The sequence below is a fragment of the Rhamphochromis longiceps genome, linkage group LG19 (genome assembly GCF_057381845.1).
Source record: "Rhamphochromis longiceps isolate RC_006_pf linkage group LG19, R_longiceps_female_GT1.1, whole genome shotgun sequence".
NCBI classification, from domain to species: Eukaryota; Metazoa; Chordata; class Actinopteri; order Cichliformes; family Cichlidae; genus Rhamphochromis; species Rhamphochromis longiceps.
Genome location: NC_140575.1, coordinates 28,701,481 through 28,721,944, shown reverse-complemented (window position 1 = coordinate 28,721,944; position 20,464 = coordinate 28,701,481). Strand labels below are relative to the sequence as shown.

Here is a 20,464-nt window from a genome sequence, read left to right as displayed (position 1 = left end):
ACTAGAAAACACTGAACTGTATTTAGAACATGACTTGTTTTTGCCTCTCCCAAGTTTAGCAAATTCTACTGTGTTAAAAAAAAATTCTTCTGCATCATGAAAGAAAAACACTTGTACGACTTGTAGAAACCATAATCTTGTGACAGGCAGAGAGATTAATGTTTAACATAAGCGTAGCCAAAATGAACAAAAAAAAAACAAAAAAAACAAAACAAACAAACACAGGGAAAATGATGCTTTTAGAGATATCTTTATGGTGAACAAGTGTAATTCAAACACCAAGGCTCTTTACAACTATGAACCCTCTTTTCCAGTGTGGCCTCTGAGCTCTTGCGCAGACAGCAGAAGGTTCTGCAGAGCTAATGGCATTTCCAGGGTAAGAGGATAAGACAAAGAAATGGGTCAGCTGCATGCATCTCTGAGCAAGTCTGTTCTACCTTAGGAGACAGATGCTGCACCCTTAAAATTAATGATTAATCTATTTCAGCCAGCCTTACTGCAGGTTAGTTGAAGCAGATTGTTTTATCTCTACCTACAAAATATGTGCTTGAGTGTTGGCTGATGCTCAAGCAAAAAGTGGCAGCAAAAAGACACACTGACTGAATCCTGCCAGGTTTTTCTCACCTTCACTCAGATGGGCTAAGACGGCAACATAGCATTGACAAAACTAGTATTTCTAGCAGGCCTTATACCTGCTGCACTATCACATGCCAAAATGTTATTACTTTACTGAAGTGCTCATGTTTAAATGATTGCCTGTTAAAATTTGAGCAAAAATTAAAAATTAATTATAATTAATGACTTAATAATTATGGATTTCATTAAGGACGCTGCTTAAGGACAAGGACAGGTTTCAGAATTCATTTCATGTCTCATAGCCTGTAAGTATTTTTTGGATTATTGTCCATGAAATGTTAAAAGTGTGAAAGCTAGTGAGTGGATACAAGTAGAAAGCAGCACCTGTTTTCTCCTGGTAGGAAGGACGTAATGGGCAGGTTGTTCTCCTGGCAGGCCTGCCCGGGGTGCCAGTTGGCCTTGCAGGCTGAGCAGAACTCGAGGGCACATACAGCACATTGGACCAGCTGGGGCAGGGCTGGAGAATCCGCTTCCTTTAGCTGGCACACCGCCTGGCAGGTCGACGAAGGGCACCATGTTCGGCACGGGTCCAGCAATACCTCTGACGACACAAAAAAGGTCCAGGTCATGAACACCGGCTCTCTTATTAGCTCATTTGAGCCAAATTATTTAATGAGTTTCAGATGCAGATTTCTGAAGATGTAGCGCAGTAGACTAGAACCTTCTCTGGCTGCTTGGTGATTTTTTAATGCCCCGGGATTTCCTGTTACGTGTGAAATAATGATACATGTATTCAAGAATAATGTTTCTCTCTGCAAACTTCTTATAATTTGATATCATGCTCTCTGCACTTTATCTTTATGCAACAAAAAAAACCCCAACCAAACAAACAAAAAAACAGTACTGGAAGAGAAACAAAACCATTTTCACTCATTTTCATTTTCAATTCTTATACAAATAGCAGATGAGTCATGTTAGACATATGAATTTCCCTCTGGGATCAATAAAGTTCTTATTCTTATATACTGAAATGTTTCTTTTGTTTTTAAAAAAAAAAAAAAAGTTATTTCTTGTGTTACTGCATCTATTATTTGGTAACTTGTTTCCATGGCTTCCAAAAATTCTTTCGAATATTTTTAAAAGTGGTAAAAACAGATTCTGCCAATTCTAAGTACATAGCATGATGCACTTGCCCTTGTATCCCGTCCTTACATCTCCTTGCCTCTCTGCCAAGAACTATGAGCACACATTCCACTTGCACTTTTGGCTCAGCCTGAGAAATATGGAACGGTTACAGAAACTGTTCTGCCTGACTAGACTGGGACATTGATGAGACGGCTCACTGCTTTTATCCAGAATCAACAGCTCTTTCTGAGGATTTTTATTAATTTACAGGGTCCCTTCTGTGTTAATGAATGTGTGTTTGTCTTTATGGATATGCATTTATTCCTGCAAGCGTGATCTGCATGTTCTGTGTATAGTTTGTGCCTCTGTGTAGGCGGAGAACCTGCAGAGTGAGTACCATCAAAGAGTGATAGCACAGCATGGTCACTGCTGTCTCTTGTAGGGATGGAACTAAAATATTGCTGATTAGCATGTCTACACTGACAGTGTGAAGCAAAGCAACACAGACCTGCCATCATGTTTTCAGCTCTGAGATCCAAGCTATTTATTAGAAAATGAACTGCTGACACTAAAAGTACACGGGGGAAAGAGACAATGGGAATTTAACAAAAATACAAGGGATCAAATGGTGATGATCCCTAAGGCTAAAGAGGCCAATTAACTGTAGTTCCTGCAGTGGCCAGTTGAAGCTGGCTGCAAAAGTGGGTCAATCCCTTAATGCACATTACCTGTTAGTTTCATCCAGCCATGCAGTTTGTATCGATGCCCCCTGCTAACCAAGCTAGCTAGCCTTAGCTAATAGCTTAGTACACTGCCCTCTCTTGTACACTACTGTACACTACTAAGTCACCCTTCAATTCTTTAGACTTCGCTTCTAAGCAGCCAGATTTTCATGTAATCTTTAAAGAGGTCTTTAACAATAGCTCCCCAGGTTTTCTGAAGGTCTGAGCAGTGAATGTCTACAGCTGTGAAACACAATCGAGGTTCTTCATTTGATTTGGGGCTGCATTTAAGCCAGTGGTGTTCGGGAGCTTGTAAAAATTGCTTTTTGCTTACTGTATTTCCATGTATTTTTGCACATTTCAATAAACTAATGACTATTTGTAGTGAAATTCAATTTAATTGAATCAAGAATGAAATCCAATTGTTCTTCATTTTGTACATAACAAAATGTATGCAAAGAAAACTTGAAAACACCTGTCAGTGTTGAAGAGTGAAATTTATGGGGCTAAGAAGGATTTTCCAAATCTATTCTAGCAGTTTTCCACAGACACCCCCTGGTGTAACTCAATAGCGAAAATGTCCACAGGGGTAAAATGATTAAGTCTAGATAGAGCAAGCAACAGTTTAGCTCCACATGCAAAATGAGACTGTCATCCTTTTGTGTGTAGTATCTCTGCAGGACAGACGGGTCCATGTGACTCCGTTTGATAGTCATCGCCCATACTGCGCCTACTGGTGAACTCTGAAGTGATCGCTGACGTACTGAAGCTGCCTTGTACTGACTCACCCCTTTCAAACTGAAGTTTCTTGTATCTCTGCATCATCTCTGTGGCCACCATGCACTCAATCTGCAGGAAGTGAGGAGAAGAGAAGTGGGAGTGAAATGAGCAGGTCAGTGTGGACATTTGTAGACAGAAACTGCAAGAAGCAATTATAAATTCTCCACGCGAGTTTCATTTCCAGAACAATGTCATAATCAAAATTCCACAAAACCTGAACTTGCCATTTGTTTGGGCCTTAAATCTCATCCCCACAGTAAAATAGAAATTGATTGCCAAGTGCAGCCAAGGTGCGTACGCAGGCCCACACATGGTTACTCATTTAATGGGCATTGAAAAACATTCAGGCTTTGAGAATTACAAGAATGGAAAGGGATGATGCATGCTGTGCCTGACTGGCTAAAGTGGCTTTGGTTCTATTAAGGGCCAGGGACGCTAATTAGAAACTGAATGCTGCTGTGTGCTAAACTATGCTGCGTCCTATGGTAAACTGCCTGAAGAAGGAGCAGTTTGACCTCAATGTGACACCTGCTACGGAAAAAGACATGCAGGATTGCTCATTGTAATTGAATACACACATGAAAGTGAAGTGAAATGCACGTCTTAGTTAAGGATGGTGCTTTAAATTGACAATGTTGTTTTAGAAATATAGGTTTAACCGATATACTCAATAGTTGCACAAAGTGCATTAACTCTGCTACATCTGCACATACAGTGCTGCGCCTGTGTAGAAATTTAAAAAATGACTACTGCTAAATGGAAAACGAGTGACTGAGTGGTCCCATGTCCAATGCAGAACTAAGACGTTCTAATAATGGAAACGCACCTCATTTTCTTGCAAGTGTCCTCTTTTAGGACAGGCAGAGTCCGGACAGCTAATTGCAGTTTCAAGGCCATCTTTAATCAGGAGTTCCACATACTGCTTCAGGCACTGAGGAAAAAAAAAAAAACAGACAAGTATAACATAAATCCAGTAAAATCTCAAGTTAATCAGCAAGATGAAACAAAAATGAAAGCATAACCAGCGGCAACAGATAAGGCAAACAAACAGTGGCCAGTCTTGGGATCACTATGCATGTTAGATGTACACCAAATGGTGGCACTTTTTTCTGAAAGGCTGACAGCTGCACTAATCAATTGTTTTACACTACCAAGTGATCTGTCTGTGAAAAGCATGTCTGTGATGCTTTTCAGCTTCTTTTGACTCACCATTCTGGTTTTTTAATGATTAATCAAATGGATAGTGCTGTAAAAAAAACAAACAAACAAAAAAAACCCAACCCAAAAACAAATTCTATTCACCTAAAACCTGTAACATGCCCATCCTTCACTCCCTGGTCAAGATATATGCAGACTATGCAAAAGCCAAAACAAAGCTAAAGACAAGTAATTATCAGACTGAATGATAGCCACAACTATTTTTCTAATGGTACAACAGTAATAGAGATGCCCTGCTTTAGCATGTTATAACATTTCTTGGCGCAAACACATGAATTATGCTTTTCATGTGAAACTTCTATGAGTCATTTAAGGGAAGCCAGTAAGTTTCACAAAGCTGAGTGTTACCAAAGACACACACCGACATAAACCTTCTATGTGCCACGGCTGGCTATTTTCTAGTTGTTGTTTTTTTTTAAACTGTTCATTTTATGTCAGCCAAAAAAAAAAGGGAAAAAAAAAAAAAAAAAAAAAAAAAGGAAATGGTGAGTTATTAGTTACAGACTGCAGTATGCTTGCACTCTGGAATAAAGTGTGCTAAAGAAAGTTTGGCAATTACGGCTGCACCCCAGACTGAGTTCTAGGAAATGGCAGCTATTTTTAAGTTGTCATTCATGAGCATTGTTTCCTCATCCCTGGAAAAGATTGGTTTACATCTGCTAACCAATTGAGGGGGGGGGGGGTTATCGTTTCTTAGCCTCAGCTGTTACACTGGAGGGATGTGAGACTGATACTGCAGCCATTTCGGTGTATGACTTTTACTGGGTCTAAATTTAACACAGAAGTTACATTTACTGTACTTCAACGCAGAGGCAGATCTTACTTAATCTTACTATTATTAGATAATTGTAGCCTGTTTAATAATAGTAAGATTTATGTTGTTTGAATTGGAGTTTTAGGAAAAAAAAGAAATTAAAATGTATTTTAATCAACAATATTCAACATTTGGACACCACGGCTCCAGCTGCAGGCCCAAGGCTGGAGCCCACCAAAACAACTCCCTGATAACGACTGTGTGATGACTATTCTTCCCGCCCCATGAAGGACACCTGGATTGGCTGGAGGACTGTTTACTTAGCCTGATAGGCCGAAGGACACTGTCTCAGCTAAACTATGGACACGCACACACACACACTTACACTGATAAGCACTTACTCATCCCCCTCCCTTTCCAACGCCTTCGATGCTTGTGCCCTACCGGGGATGATAGCAGTCAACTGGACCAGCACAGATGCTGCAAGACCGGATGCGCTGTCTACGCCGGCTCTCTCTTACCCTTTACCCGCCCTGTTGCTTGTCTCGTGTTTCTATGGTGTATTGATAGTCATGTGCTTTTGTGCTGAGGTGTTTTTTCTTTTATCAAACTGTTCTCCCACTAGGAGCTCAGTCTGAGTGGAGTTTTTTTTTCTCCTCCTCTTACCTCATGTAGTGTATTTTCGTTGTTTTTTTCCTATCAGCCTACCTTCTGACATGTCTGCCCAATGTGATGTTTGTGTAAAGTTGGTCAGGAGGTTCCTTTGTGAGTGCGCATGCGCCATTAGCGTGCTGCCTGCTGTAACCCCTAATTTCCCTCGGGATGAATAAAGTATTCTGATTCTGATTCATATAGCGCTAGTTCACAACAGTAGAACCCCATTGATTGCAACATCCCTTATGAACAAAAGCTTTGCGGGGGCAGGAAGGAAGAACGCTCCTTTTAAAGTTAGAAACTTTTGGCAGAATGTGATTTAGAGAGGGACAGCTGGTACCCAGAGCATAGAGAAGCAACAAACAGGACGAAAACACAAACTACGAGAGAGTGTAGTCAAAAGTTAATGACATATATTAGTGGTATATAAATACACAACTGAAGTTCAGCTGAGTGGAGGAGAAGTGCTAAGTGCAATATGGAAAGAGCCCTAGCAGGACAACTAAAGCTGGGCAAACACTGTGCGATTTTTCCAGTCGCGTTATTCAGCTTCAGCTCAAACTGTACGACTGACTCGCAGGGGTTAGAGGTTTGTAGGTCATGATGCAGGGTCTCACACAATACGGCCCGATGCTCTGATGCGACCTGAGTGCTCACACTGTGCGTCCATAACATGAAGATGATAACACAAAATCTGTCTCTCCCTCTTACACACACACACACACACACACACACACACACACACACACACACACACACCATCAACTTTGCTAAATTGCTAATGAAAAACATTGATCAGGCAGCTGTGATCGAGCAGCAATGTCCATGGTTGTTGTAGTCGTGATAATTTTGTGAGGTGACATCGAAAAGGCTCAGATGAGCATGCCAAAGTTCTACAAGTTGTGCCTCCATCGCTTGTGTCCAGATGACATGCTGCACTGCCGTGCTGCTCCGTCTTTTCACTTTCATTTCTTTGTTTGCGTGTGCGCAGTGTGAGAGGCTGCGGTGACACCCTCATGACGGCCGACAGGTTTTCAAACAGGTTTGATCTTCTTACGACCAAACGATTGATGATCGCGAGCTGGTCATGAGGTGTTAATCGCTTCTCGTTACCCCATATATACTACACTATGCACGACACACGATTAAGGCGAAACTCGGGCCGATCCCCAAAACGGTCGCACGACTGAAAAATCGGCTCAAAATTGGGCCAAAATTGCACAGTGTATGCCCAGCATAAGTGATAGCTCTGAGTCAACAGATCCAGTCATAAGTGTAAGGTTTATCAAAAAGGAACATTTTAAACCTAGCCTTAAAAACAGAGAGGATGCTTGCAAATAGCTGATGTTCTGCTTCTCATTGTACTTTTGGGAACTCAAGAAACTGCAAGTAAGCCTGCAGTAAATGCTCTATTGGGATCATAAGGTACTACAAGTTGTTAAAGATTATAGAATCTTATCGCTCAGGACTTTATATAGAAGAAAGAAGGGTTTAAATTCAATTTTGGATTAAGCTGGGTGTCAGTGAATAATATCTTCTGTGGTATTAACTTCATCTCCTTTTCTGGTTCAAAAAGGACTCCAGGGTTCCTTAAAGTAGTACCTGAGGCCACAGCAATGCCACAAGAAAAGGGAAAAAAAATCCCCAAAACTTACCAGTGTACAAAAGACACATTGGCACTGTGTGATGGTGGTCATCTGCTCCAGAGGGAACTCTCCAAGGCACAGCTTACATGAGACCAGAGGGTCCACGGCCAGCTCCCACGTGGGACGGTACCGCGCCGTGGTCATCTTCACCGCCACGGAGCTGAAACATCAAAAGACACAGCAGGGAAGAGGAGAGAAAGCAATTAGTTAAGCTCAATGTTTCCTGGAAGATAGTGAAACAAATACTGCTGGTGACAGAATAAATAAGAAAAAAAGAAAAGAAAAAAAAAAAAAAAAAAGAGAGTCTGTGTAGCTTCGAATTGTTTTTTTTGTCTGTTCACTTAATAAATCCCCCGTCCAAGATTTGCTCTGACTCAATGCTTTACGAATTGTGTCCAGCGAGATTGTGCACACACAAATGGGCTCGCTGTATGCACAATGACACTAGCTCGCCGCCTAAATGGCCGTTGTCAGTTCTGTTCATTTTTATTTCAGGCCTCATGCTTTCTGGCATTAAAGAAAACACGGTTCAAAAAGCTTCTGAAGCTCCTTTAGTTATCTTCAACAGCTTTCACAGCTCCCTGTGAAATTTTCACTTGGTATGAAGTTACACTTTTTTTCCTTCACTGCGCGTCACTCCATGTCTCTTATGAGAGTCAGAAAGGGTTATTTTAGGCCATCTCGTCTCACTCTCTCTTTCTCTCTACAGCTGAGAGCAAAGAGCACCCACTCGGCTGTTTACAGGAAGTGCTCCCGCACATACACAGCATCAACACTGTCAAGCTCTCCCCGTGCTGCTTAGCAACTGGCTAAAGGAGGATTTTGAAGGTGGAGGGTGAGCTGATAGGAGGGGGAGAAACGTGGCAGAGGGAAAGAGACATGGAGAGTTCGCAGTTTGCCTTCACTGGTCGCAGTCTGCTTCAATGTGCAGCTGCCTGTTTGCAGAAGAGGGAAGCAAGTGGGACGAGATGGGTTGAAGAGTTCATATCCATGGACTCTTGTGCTGTCTAAATGTGCTAGTCAGCGATGAGAGAGACACACATCCCATCCTCCTCCTTAACAACACATTACACATTCTAAGTAGATTGGGAAATGCAGGTCATTGCATCCACCACTGACTGACTTCATTAAGCTGTAAATTAAGCGCTAAAGTCAATCCACAGATGATGTGTGCTAGGATATTAAAATAATAAGAGTTACAATCTGCTAATGTGGCAAATATCTCTTTGTAGGATTGTGTCTGGTTTCTTCTTTTAGTTCACTGGCCACTTTGAGGTGCTGGAAACATTCAGCGATTTTGATCCATATTGACATGATGGCATCACACAGCTGTGTTCTCCTACTGGAAGCAGCCATCAAAGAATAGGGAAGCAGTGAGGTCAGAAAGAGGTGGACATGGTCAGCAACAATACTCATCAGCAGATCGGCATTTTCTAAAATACTCAGACAAACCCATCTTGCACGACAACCATGCCATAGTTCAACAAGTCATTTAAATCACCTTTCTTCACCAACCACATGGCAGCAACCTAATGCATTTAGGCTTGTAGACATGGTAAAGACAATTTGCTAACATTCAAACCAAGCAACAGAATGGGGGTCAAATATAGAGGAACTGAACAAGTGTTCCAATTAAAGGGTGTAAGTATATTTGGATTGTTGGTACAAATGGTTCTCTTTAGATAGAATGGGTTGATAAATGATAAAGGGAATAATTTCAGTGTTTTCACTATAAATATTTCCAAACATTGTGAGACAGCCTCCTCATCCTCAAGTTAGTAGAAGTAGGAGGAAGAAGAGTCATGATTAAATGTACATTAAGATGGAAAACTGCTCATCTGAAAGTACAGGTTTAAGCAATAATACATAAAATGTGTCACTACTCTCGTTTGTGTAAACAAAAACTCAAACTCTCAAGCTGGGAAACTGTTATTAGTAATTGATGCTAATTCATTTGCTGCTTGACTGGGGGCAAATGTCTCATTTGTTACAATTGGACTGCTTTAGTTGTTCCTGTTTTGCATCTCTTTGTCGTGTTTTAAGTAGGAGGGCCAAGGAGGAAATTGCAAAGTGAGAAAAACTGAGAAGATAAATTAGAAAAATGAGATGCAGCTCATGTCTGACTCACTCAAAATGCCTGGCATCCATCCATCCATCTATCCACCATCCATCACGCTCACCAGAAAGCACTGAGTGGTGAAGAAGCTCCTTTATGTAGCTGCTGAACTCATAGAAAAGCTTAAATGGCAATTTGTTATCAGGGTGTTGCCAACTCATAAAAATGACCCTCGGGGGAGTGCGTGGAGGTGTGTGCTTTGGAGGCCAAAAGGAGAAAAAAGAAAAAAGAAAAGTCAAAAGAGAAACCAATTACTATATTAATGATGTCACAACTGCAAATGCAGCCAGACAATTTAGTGTAATGGTGTGTAATAGCCCTTTTTGTTAGCTTAGGAAAAAAAAAAATATATAAACATGTTAAGACAGCCTGGATGATCACCATGCAAAAATGAATAATAAAGTAAATGTGTGGGAACTTCTATAAAAACAGAAGCAGCTTAGCCACTGTTTCATTCAATCAACAAACTGCATCACTAAAAATGATTTGAATACGAGTTGAACCCCACCAGCAGGAGTGGACTGACACTTCACAGGATAGATGCTTAACACTACAAAGCTAAAAGCTTTGCTGATGACTAGAATGATAAGATATTCCAGGGTGACTGAAATTAAGGGGGGAGGGGGTGGGGGTTGACTCTTTGTCTAAATTACTAATTAATATACATTTACATTCCACGAGCAGGATCTCCTAATACAGTGGGTACTTTAATACTTGAACCTTTTCCTCTAATCCCAGGTTTTATATCGGCTGTGCAAACACTGACAGACTGGGTCGATATGGACAAATGAAATGGTTTTGTAAAGCCCTGACATGGCCTGAGGAAAGGGGGAGTGAGCGAGATAGAATGGCAAATGAAAAATGAGTTTTCACGAGAAAAGGTGGTGCAGTGCGATCCCTCTGCTGCATTATTAACTAGATGGTCCATTATCACTGAGAAAAACACGCGCGCGCACACACACAGGTACACAGGATATTCAAAGCAATGGACTACTTGGTGCTATCTTTTCAAATATAGCCTTCCTGAGTACGATAAGTCTGAAAAGGTCAGGTCAGAGAGTTAAAGATTAATAAAGTGAGACTCAGAAATCAAACATCTTTCCTGTGCAGTGTCCACCATGTGTCAGTCAACAGTCTAAAATAGCCCTCACTCACAGCTTAACCGGCTACAGCACCATACATGCCATAATGACTCCATATCCAGGAGACAAACAGACACACATGCATTAACAATCCATTGCATAACAGGGTTGGAACAAGTCACAGAGGAGTGACTGACTTCTCCAGGGAACAACAAGTAAATGGGATTTCTTGCCGCAGTAGAAGGCATATGATGCCACCCATTAAAGTTTTTTTTCCACCTACATCATGTTATGTAAAGCAAAGGTCAGCCACAGTACACAAACCCAAGCACAGTCAAACAAACACACACAAGCCATGCAAGTAACAGCAGAACCTTAACCAAAAAGCATACTGCCCGAAGCCTCACATCACAAGATGACCTCGCTTCAACGATTTCAAGGTTTTCATGGTACATATGAGGACTATGATACAAGACCAGACACAGACTCACTCATCACCAGCATATAAACATTATGCCTCTTTATTATTGGGGAATTCATGTATATCGTCTTACAGATAAACCTGTTGAACTGCTTGTTAACACAAATATCACCAGAACTCAATCCAATGGAGCAGCTTGGAAACAGAAAATCTGCAGCAGCTGGGCGATGCCATCATCACCATGACAGGTGGGTACAAATATGGAGAGCATAAAGAGCAACGGTGAATAACTACATGTCAACATGTGTTTTTAATGAGTAGCAGTACTCTAAATTCCTTTCTTGGAAATGTTTGTACAAATCCGCAACAGTTACAGTGTTTTTCCAGTCAAAGTCCTCCTGAATTGTGAACATTGCTTTCTTTCTACTTACTTATTAAAACCAAACAACCTACTTTAATGCATCAGAAAGTGTGTCATTTATGAGTAAACAATTACAAAGGAGTCTACTTAAAAAAAAAAAAAAAAAAAAAGCTAGACCGATATTAATACACTGCTCCCAGTGTTATCTTCTGATCAGAGTGTGCATTCATATAAATGCTGCTTCCTAGCTTGTAAAGAAAATCCTAAAATGCTAATTCTCACCTGAACCCCCTCAGAGAGACTTTAGAAGTGAGAGCACATTTTCACATGCTTCAAAAAGCAGCCTCACGCTGAATAACAATGCAAGCCTTTACATTCACTAGGAATCAGCCTCAAATAACAGGTTATAATGCACCAGTGTGTACGATCTGTACTGTGTCATTTGCTTTGATGCAGATGGGCAAGCACGGAAAGAATCAGTATTTCAGCTCTTTGTTTTCAACTGAGCACAGTTTCACGTTGCATCCTATCTGAAATTAAAAGAAAGACAGCAACCATCAGCTGCTTTGCAAGTTTGAGCAACCCAATTTTTTCTTTTTCTTCTCACAAATGTGGACACGCACAAAAATGTCTTTCGCCTGATTCAGAAAGAAACTGCTCTCACCCAATGAGACGAGCCAGAGACAGTGTGATGAAGGACACGCAGTAAATACCGAATTGTGTTCAGCTGCAGTAAACAGCTCATATTGTCCTACGTAAATTATGAGAACGGCCCAGTGCAGTAGATGCTCGCCCGTGTGATTATTTGCCACAGCCAAATGAATATTGTTAGAGGAATGATATAACACCAGCTGTCACGAACAGTTTTCGTTCTGACTTGCTTTATCGGTGAAAACAGACCTTTCTCAACTTTTCTGAGCAACATTTCTGTCTGGCACACAGCTACAATCATTTCCTTGTCGTCTCATTGGACTCGGTCCTTTAATTGCATTTCGCTGGAATGCATCACTCTTCACAGAAGCATGATTCATTGCAACTCAAGAATCCATGCTCAGACAAATAGTTATTGAATCTTCTGAAATTTCGATACAGTTAACAGAAACTGGAATTTGTTTGTTTTTAAAGAATTATTAACAAAAAGTAAAAGAAAAAAAAATACTCCAGGCTGAGCTGTGTGCACACTGATCGTCAGTTTGAAATAACCACATCGTGATCCTGCTCTCTGCTGCCCCTGACCCCCGCCCCCCATTTACTTCCTTCCTTCCCTCCCTCAAAAGCCCAGCCCAGCTCATTGTGGCCAATTAGTGCAGCCTTTAAGTTTATGCCATATTAACTCTGCGAGGAAGAAGACGCAGTGGAGAGAGAGAGCAACAGGCAATCTGCCAACTTTGCCTTTTTTTCCCAGCCTCCCTTGGCTTACCTTTACTGCCTGATATTTCTACTTGTCACCTCATGGTGCAAGCTTGTGGCTTTTACTCGCTGTCCTAGGCAACCACACAAACAGGCATACCACGGGCTTTATTTATAACCACAGCCTACGCACAAATCTGAGCAGATAAGATAGGTACAACAATACAAACTTCTTGAGGATGAGCATCCTGTAAAGCAGCTGTGCTCCTTGGGGGGCGGGGGGGGGGGGGGGGGGGGGGGGGGGTGTCAACACAGATGCTTCAAAGTAAGTTTTATAATAAATCATCTCAAGTTTAACTTGTGAATTTGCAGAAAAACAGTATTACACTGGACTTGAGCTTCACGTGAATAATTTCTTAAAAGATGCAAGCAAACAAACCATTTACATATCTTACTCTTAATTCAAAATACTGAGCATCTGGCTCATTACCATGTTCCCAAACCCTCTGTGCTGTGAGGTTTCTGTCAGTTGACTCTTATTTAAGCACAACTCCATAAGTATCTGTAGAAGGTATGCTTTTAAAATCCTACGAGCTTGTTCATCAGTGCTTTTGTTGCTTTCTGAAAAGTCAAACTGCTTTGTTGGGGTCAGCACACACTCTGCTTGAGAATTGCATTGTGTTGGCATCATAGACTGTGTATAAAAGAGGTAAGCATGTAAGCTTCTGCAGGTACTTGATATTGATATTGATATTGTGTTTGCTCCTCTTCTTAGCAGTTTCACTGTCGCACACTGGTTCCCTTTTGCAATAGGTCATTTAAACCCTCAAAAAGAAAGCTGTTCACAGTTACAATTTAAGAGAAGTGATGTAACAACAGCAATACACTATTGTGCAACTGCACATCCAAAGACAACATCATGCAGATAGTACAGAAACCTATGTAGCAAAAGTAATGGCATAATTGATGAGCTGTAATGTGATTGCTGAAGCTATAACCGTAATGCACTACCGTGTATATAATGACAGCGTAGGTTATTCTTTAGAGCAGCTAACCTACATTTTATACGTCAAAGTGCACACAGAGTATTTTTGGGTGGCTCTATTGCTAAAAGTGAAAGGTGACTTGCTCTTTTTGACAGGCAGCGGTTGGGGACAGACGCCGTCTGTCCTTGACACAGAGGTGGGGTGGGGGGAGGGGAGCCAAGAGTTGTGATAGGCCTAGTTTTTATATGCCCCAGTGAGTTACACAGTCACCCAAATGTATTTTGGCATTGTGAATGCTGTGTGTGTGTGTGTGTGTGTGTGTGTGTGTGTGTGTGTGTGTGTGTGTGTGTGTGTCAGTGGGCTTAGCAAGTCAAAGTCCATCTTGCAGTGTGGGCCAGACGGACAGTGAAATGGTGATTAAAAAATACCCAACTAAATATAATATAAACTCAGTGCACGCAAGCATGTCGATACGGTTAATACGGCCTGCTGAATTTCAGTCTGAGTATCGAAATGGTAATTTAAGCAGCTTTGAACATGTCTTGGTTGTTGGTGCCTGATCTGAGTATTTCAGTAACTGCAGATCCACTGGGAAAAATCCCAGTGGATCTTTCCCAGTTTTACAGAGAATGTTCTGAAAAAGAGAAACTATGTTCTCTGGGTGAAAATGTTTTGTTTATCTCAGAAGTCAGGAGAATGGTCAGACTGCTTCACGCTGACAGAAAGACAACAGTAAAATGATGTCACAACCGGGGTATGCAGAAAAGCAGCTCTGAATGCTGAATAAATCTCACAGCAGCAGAAGACCACACTGGGTGCCACTCCTGCCAGCTAAGAACATGAAACTTCGCCAACAATTTGCACGAACAGAAGCCGTAAAAGTAAAAATGTTGCTGGCCTGACGAGTTTCGTTTTCTGCTGTGACATTCAGATGGTAGGGTCAGAATTTGGCGTCTGCCTTGTATCAATAGTTCAGGCTACTGCTGCAAGTTTAAAAGTTTCAGATATTTTCTTGGCAAACTGTAGGTCCCCTTAATACCAGCTGAACACCATTTAAATGCCACAGCCTGTCCGTTTATGCTGTTTTCTGTGGTTTATTTTCCAGTTCAATTATTGATATAGGTAATAACTATGACCAGATGGAAGAACAGGAGGGTAGGGTCTTGTTTTCCCCAATAATTTTCAATTTAACAAGAATGACAAAAAGGAAAGATTGCAGCCCATTCAGGGGTGACAGTGGCTTAACTGCCATTATCTTTGTCACCTACCATTAATGTGTCAACAGCTAGAGGAAATTTGGGGGAACACAGCAAAGCTATATTACATTCAGTGTTAATGCCACCTGCTGGAGCTGCCTTCAGAGAAAAGAGAGAAATAAACTAGAATGACGCAGACTAGCAAGACGGGAAACAAAAAAGAAAAAGGGAAGGAAAGAAGATGTAGATGAAAGCATGAGTGAGCATGAAAAAGAGGGAAATGGGTAAAAACAGACTGAAAGAGTGACATTAAAAAAAAAAAAAAAAAAAGACTGGAGGAAATACAAGAAAATAGCTGGAATAAAAAGGGCTCTTTTCTTTTATGCCTCCTAACTAGACCATTAGGCAAACAAGCTGAAGCTTTGGCAGTACTTAATGACTGAGTGTAAATATTCATGAGATTTTTGTAGCATTTTGTTTTTTCCTTCAAGTTGTAAAGAGCCTACATTGAAGAAAGTCGACTCGATGTTGGGCCACACTCATCGATAAAGTTCACAAAGCTCTTTTTTTGTTAATATTTGATCTCCCCCACCCCATTTTCCTTTATACAAAAAAAAGAAAGAAAGTACGACTGAATACTGAATGACATGATGGTGAACAGCAGACACAGAGCAAAACAGTCAGATGGGGGCTAAAGCAAGGGGGCCAGTTCTTGCCTACAGAGTCTTATTGTCAGTGGTAACAACACTTACAGTTCTCTACAGCACAAAGAATAAACAAGATACGGACGTTATTGTGGAGACAGTAACAGGAGATACTTGTTTCTTACCAAATCAGTATGCAATAAAAAAGAAAAAATTTAAAAATGAGGCTGTAACCAGAGACGGCGAGCTAGTTCTCACCTCCAAAAAAACCCATGCTGCCACACATTATTGTCTCGCAAGCTGAGTGAAGATGACAGGCATGCCACACTGAGCCCATTTCTATTGACAGATGGAGAGAGCCTGGGCGAAGGGTCGACTTTGCTGGGTATCTCTTGTCACTCACCGCGTTGCATCTTCAGTCTTTATGTTTACATGTAGGGTTTGACTAAATTACAGCAGACAATAACAGGTAAAGTCCAAGGTCATTATTGTGGACGATTTTGACTTATTTATATATCTGTAATCATGCAGAAAAACTTCTCCCGGCTTTAGCTGACAAAGAACACTTATCTAATACCGTAACACTGCTCAGCTGGGTATGAAATTGTGTGAACTGCTTTGTCTAATGAAGGAAAGTTAGTTTTAGTTTGTTATGCAAATGCGTCCAGAATTCACTTTGTACTTCTGTCCAAAACAGAATCCAACAAATATCAGCTGGCAGGAATTTTTCTCTTTCCAGACTCTGTTTAGTTGATCAGCGCTTTTGGCTTTCATCTTGTAAAAGTTCTTTATGGGGTTTTTTTTCTCCCTACCAGGTTGTTCTTTATTTATTTATTTATTATAATTTAACTCTGAAATCAGACTCATTAGAATCTCTTGTGAATTTTAATACAAATCAAAATGCTAGAAAATACTAATAGCTGCTGAAGAGATGGACTAAATGGACAAAATCTTGACTGTTACGCACACAGCCGACAAACGCCAGGACACATCCACTGAGAGCAGCAGCTGACAACAAATAAGGCCCGTATTCGCACGCTGATAGAACGTTCCTGAACTACACATATTAGGCTGCGTTTCTGAATAAAGAAAAAAGGCAAGAAGATGTCTGTAATGTTTGCATTTTCTAATATTGAACAGTTCCTGATTTATTTGGACTTATAATGGAGGTGATGCCACTCTGTCTTCACCCCATCAGTTTGACGATTTAAGGCAAATAAACCGTAACAGGTCTTGTGTTCATATCATGAAGTGACAATGGAGCTATGTGACAAGGAAAATAGGATTTATTATTTCTTAAATTTTGCTTTTGAAAAAATGAGAAAATTTACTATGTCAAACACACGTCTCATATTCTTTAAACTGGTGAAAGAGTGTTAACACAGAAATTAGCACATAGCATTGATTCCCTTTACATGTCAGGCTGAACACTCAGTGTGTGTGTTATGCCAATCACACACACACACACACACACACACACACGAGGCATAGTCTACATGTCCCTCATTAGAAAAAAATGCCCTGGGGACAAATTCCTTATGCCACTGCACTGTGCTAAATGAACTGAGAAGGTTATGTCAAGATCTGGCAAAAAAGCTAATTGATGACATGAAGTAAGAAATAATAAAAAGAACTGCGTGTCCTTTTTCACCACAGCTTTAAGCCACTAAATAGTACTGATCGAGACACTTAAGTGGAGTCGGGTCGTGTCAGCCATTTTAGTCTTTCACTGAAGTTATTTTAATGAGGAAAATACACAACAAGGGCTAAAATAACAAGCGTGACTCTTGCATGCTGAGTACTGCCGTCACTCCACTGGACAATAGTGTTTTCATGGACAAAACAGGAGTGAGAAGCACTCCAACAGAGAGGCACTCAGAGTCTAATCTGTGGGATACAGTGGCACTCTCACCAAGCAGTGGGCTAAACAATTCACAAGCAATTTTGCTAATCGCTGAGTCTGCAAAGCAGACAAAACAGAAGAGTGGATAGAGTCAGATCCCCCAAGAGCTCATGCCCCAGTCTGACCCTCCATACTCCCTGTAGTCCTGCCATGACATCACAGCTTATCATCTTGTACAGAGTGCTTTCTTGTATCACGTAAAAATCACCACCACAGCATATTATTTTCTCTTTGCCTCCCAGCTCTTTCCTTCCTTGCTGTTGTGGGATGCTACCCTGTACAGAAAACCCAGTCTACAGGTCTCCCGTAGAAATGGGAAGGAGGAAGCCCCAAACCCATGCTAGGAAATGTTCTGGCATCCTGTTGTTGGGTTTGTTGTAGAAACACAGAGGATACTATCTCACTAAAGGTAAGCAAGGCCCTCAAAGTATCTACATGGGGGAAAATATTACAACACCCTGGTGACAAAAGAAAGCCCCATTGGACTTTTTTGATACTTTGATATATTCTCTATCAATCCTTATCGGGTTGGGCTTCACCTATTTGTAGTTTGGACATGTGTCAGGCATTAGATGTATATAACATATTGGTCATAACCGATTCAGATACTTTTGTTACACTGGAGATTAGAAAGAAAGGGAAGAAATTGATCAGAGTTACTGACAAACTCTGACTTTCACATTATTTTTGCAGAGAATGAAAAAAAATGGAAAGCTGGAAACAGAAAACCCCTCTGCAATGTTCTTGATTAAAACTTACTCATAAAAACACTTGCATTGACCACAGCTTCCCAAACATGTTCACGCCACTTAAAGTTAGGATCTTTAGGATTTAATTAAATAAGCCTGCCTTTCCAATATCATTCTGGATTACTGAAAAAGTAGCCCGATTAAACAGGCCTAAATTTTAAAGGCCTTGTATCCAAACAAGTCTGAACACTAAATTGGAAAGTTGGAATCATTAAAGCTGCAGTAACCACTTGGTGTTGTTATTGCTTAGTGCTTAATGCTACTAAGGACACGGCTGCAAAGTCTTATTCACTCCAAAACAAGAATGGTGCAGGAAAAAACCTTCGATATCTGCCCAACAGGCCAAGTTGTAATGTGATCACATCTCCTCTAACAAGGGGATTTTCACATTGTCAATGTAATTTTTCCCTCTTTCAATCCCCAGTGGCACTAATCTATGCTTTACAAAATGCCAGGCTGCACCACATTTCGCTTCAGTGGTGTCGAGATCCCAGCCTACCACTTGGCTCATCTACTTCACTTAGCGGTTTTCATCATTTCTGCGAATGATTCTCAGCTGAGCGCGAGCCCGAACGTGTTCCATTTGCCGCTTTTATCTGTAGGTGGAGAGCGTCAGTGATGGAGACAGACATAGTAGGACCAAAGGGCTGGCTTAATCCCAGTAGCTGAAGTGTGAGCTGTACCCCTTTAATGAACAGAAAACATAATTTGTTGTTGAACTATAGTCTACTGAGAGTACTGTAGGAGGAAAAACTTCCATCTCCTCCTACAAAATGTTTCTTCCTGACTCTTTTCCAAATTATTAACCAACACGTGGTGTGTGAATGCGAGACACCAAATTCTCCTCTTTATAAAAGCTTTACAAAGATGTGCTGGAAATACTAAAATATAATGATAATAAATTATCAGTATTCAAACTTTTCTGCACAAGTCAGTAAAATCCATGACAAAATTAAAAAAAATGGACCTAGAACTGCAGTGAAAGTCAAATATTTTATCCCTGGATGGTGCAAATACATCTACTGGAACACGGGAAACTTTAATATGCAAGAAACAGATGTTTAGCTGGCGTTCACTTCTCCCTCACCTAAAATTCTTTGTTCTTAATCTTTGTTTGTGTGAAACTATCCTGAGCCTTTAGGACTAACTGAAATGAAAAGAGGAAGACCACAGAGAAGATTCATGGATGTAACGAAAGAGGTCACGCAGAGGGTTGGTGTGACAGAGGATGGAAGGGATAGGATGAGATGGAGCCAGATGATCCACTACGGCGATCTTAAAGGGAGCAGGCGAAAGAAGCAGAAGATGAAGAAGACTGAAATACTCCGTCGTATAAAGTGTCCCGGTCAGCAGATAATGCGTTACATAACAGCGTCTCAATTTGCAAAGCCCTACCTGTCTGAGAAAAATAGGGCGTGTGAGACCAGTTCAAAATGCCAAGTGGCTGTCTGGAAGAAGCACGGCGCACAAGCACCAAATAATACTCTCATAACAATCCCTGTCTCATCCAAACATAATCCTAACTGGCTGGATACAAGCCATAACACACAGAGCTAAAGTGCTCTCGGAGCAGAGAACATCATTTTCGGGAGCTATTTAGGGCTCAACTGACAGCAGTATTGCCTGTTTAATGTGTACACTATCCACTCTATCCCCAGCCACGCACGCGCGCACACACACACACGGAAACCACCACCACCACCCAGAATACTCACTCCAAGCAACACCCTGCTGAAATGGCATTTAAGCTGTTGCATAATCTTTGGAGGACTCGCAGCACAAAGGCAGAACACGACCCCTGAAATCAGATTACTCTAAAATGACTTTTTCTCTGGAAGTGTAAATGTTACCAGAATAAAGGAGTAATTTAACAAAGCTGGACTGCAGTAATGAAGTGTATACCTGAGACAGCTAAGGCTTTAGAAAGTCCAGTTACCTAAGCACAGTTATTTGACATTCAGTGTCAGTCCCCCTAAATTTAGCCTTACTTCTCTAACAAGGCTTTACTGCCATTGGAGGACTGACGGTAATTGAGATCTGATCGCTGGTTAGGGGTATTTAAACTGAAAGCCTCACTTCTACACCAAGTCCAACTCAAGGTAATTAATCTTCTTAACATTAGGTGCTTTTGTAGTGACCTAAAGATGGACAGAGCACTGACAAACAGCCTCTCCAGGATGT

General features: G+C 41.0%; 1 protein-coding gene across 2 annotated transcripts in view; it reads right to left on the bottom strand.

Annotated features, from left to right (window-relative positions):
- The window catches only part of rnf144aa (ring finger protein 144aa), a 30,913-nt gene that overhangs the window by 8,242 nt on the left and 2,207 nt on the right, over window positions 1-20,464 (bottom strand). For both annotated transcript variants that reach the window (XM_085391583.1, XM_085391582.1), the window contains exons 2-5: window positions 7,485-7,635; window positions 4,030-4,134; window positions 3,212-3,272; window positions 961-1,177 (exon numbers count right to left, since the gene is read on the bottom strand). In XM_085391583.1, the coding sequence (XP_085247709.1) occupies window positions 961-1,177; window positions 3,212-3,272; window positions 4,030-4,134; window positions 7,485-7,619 (518 nt within the window). In that variant the 5' untranslated portion in view covers window positions 7,620-7,635. The remainder of the gene's footprint in view (window positions 1-960; window positions 1,178-3,211; window positions 3,273-4,029; window positions 4,135-7,484; window positions 7,636-20,464) is intronic.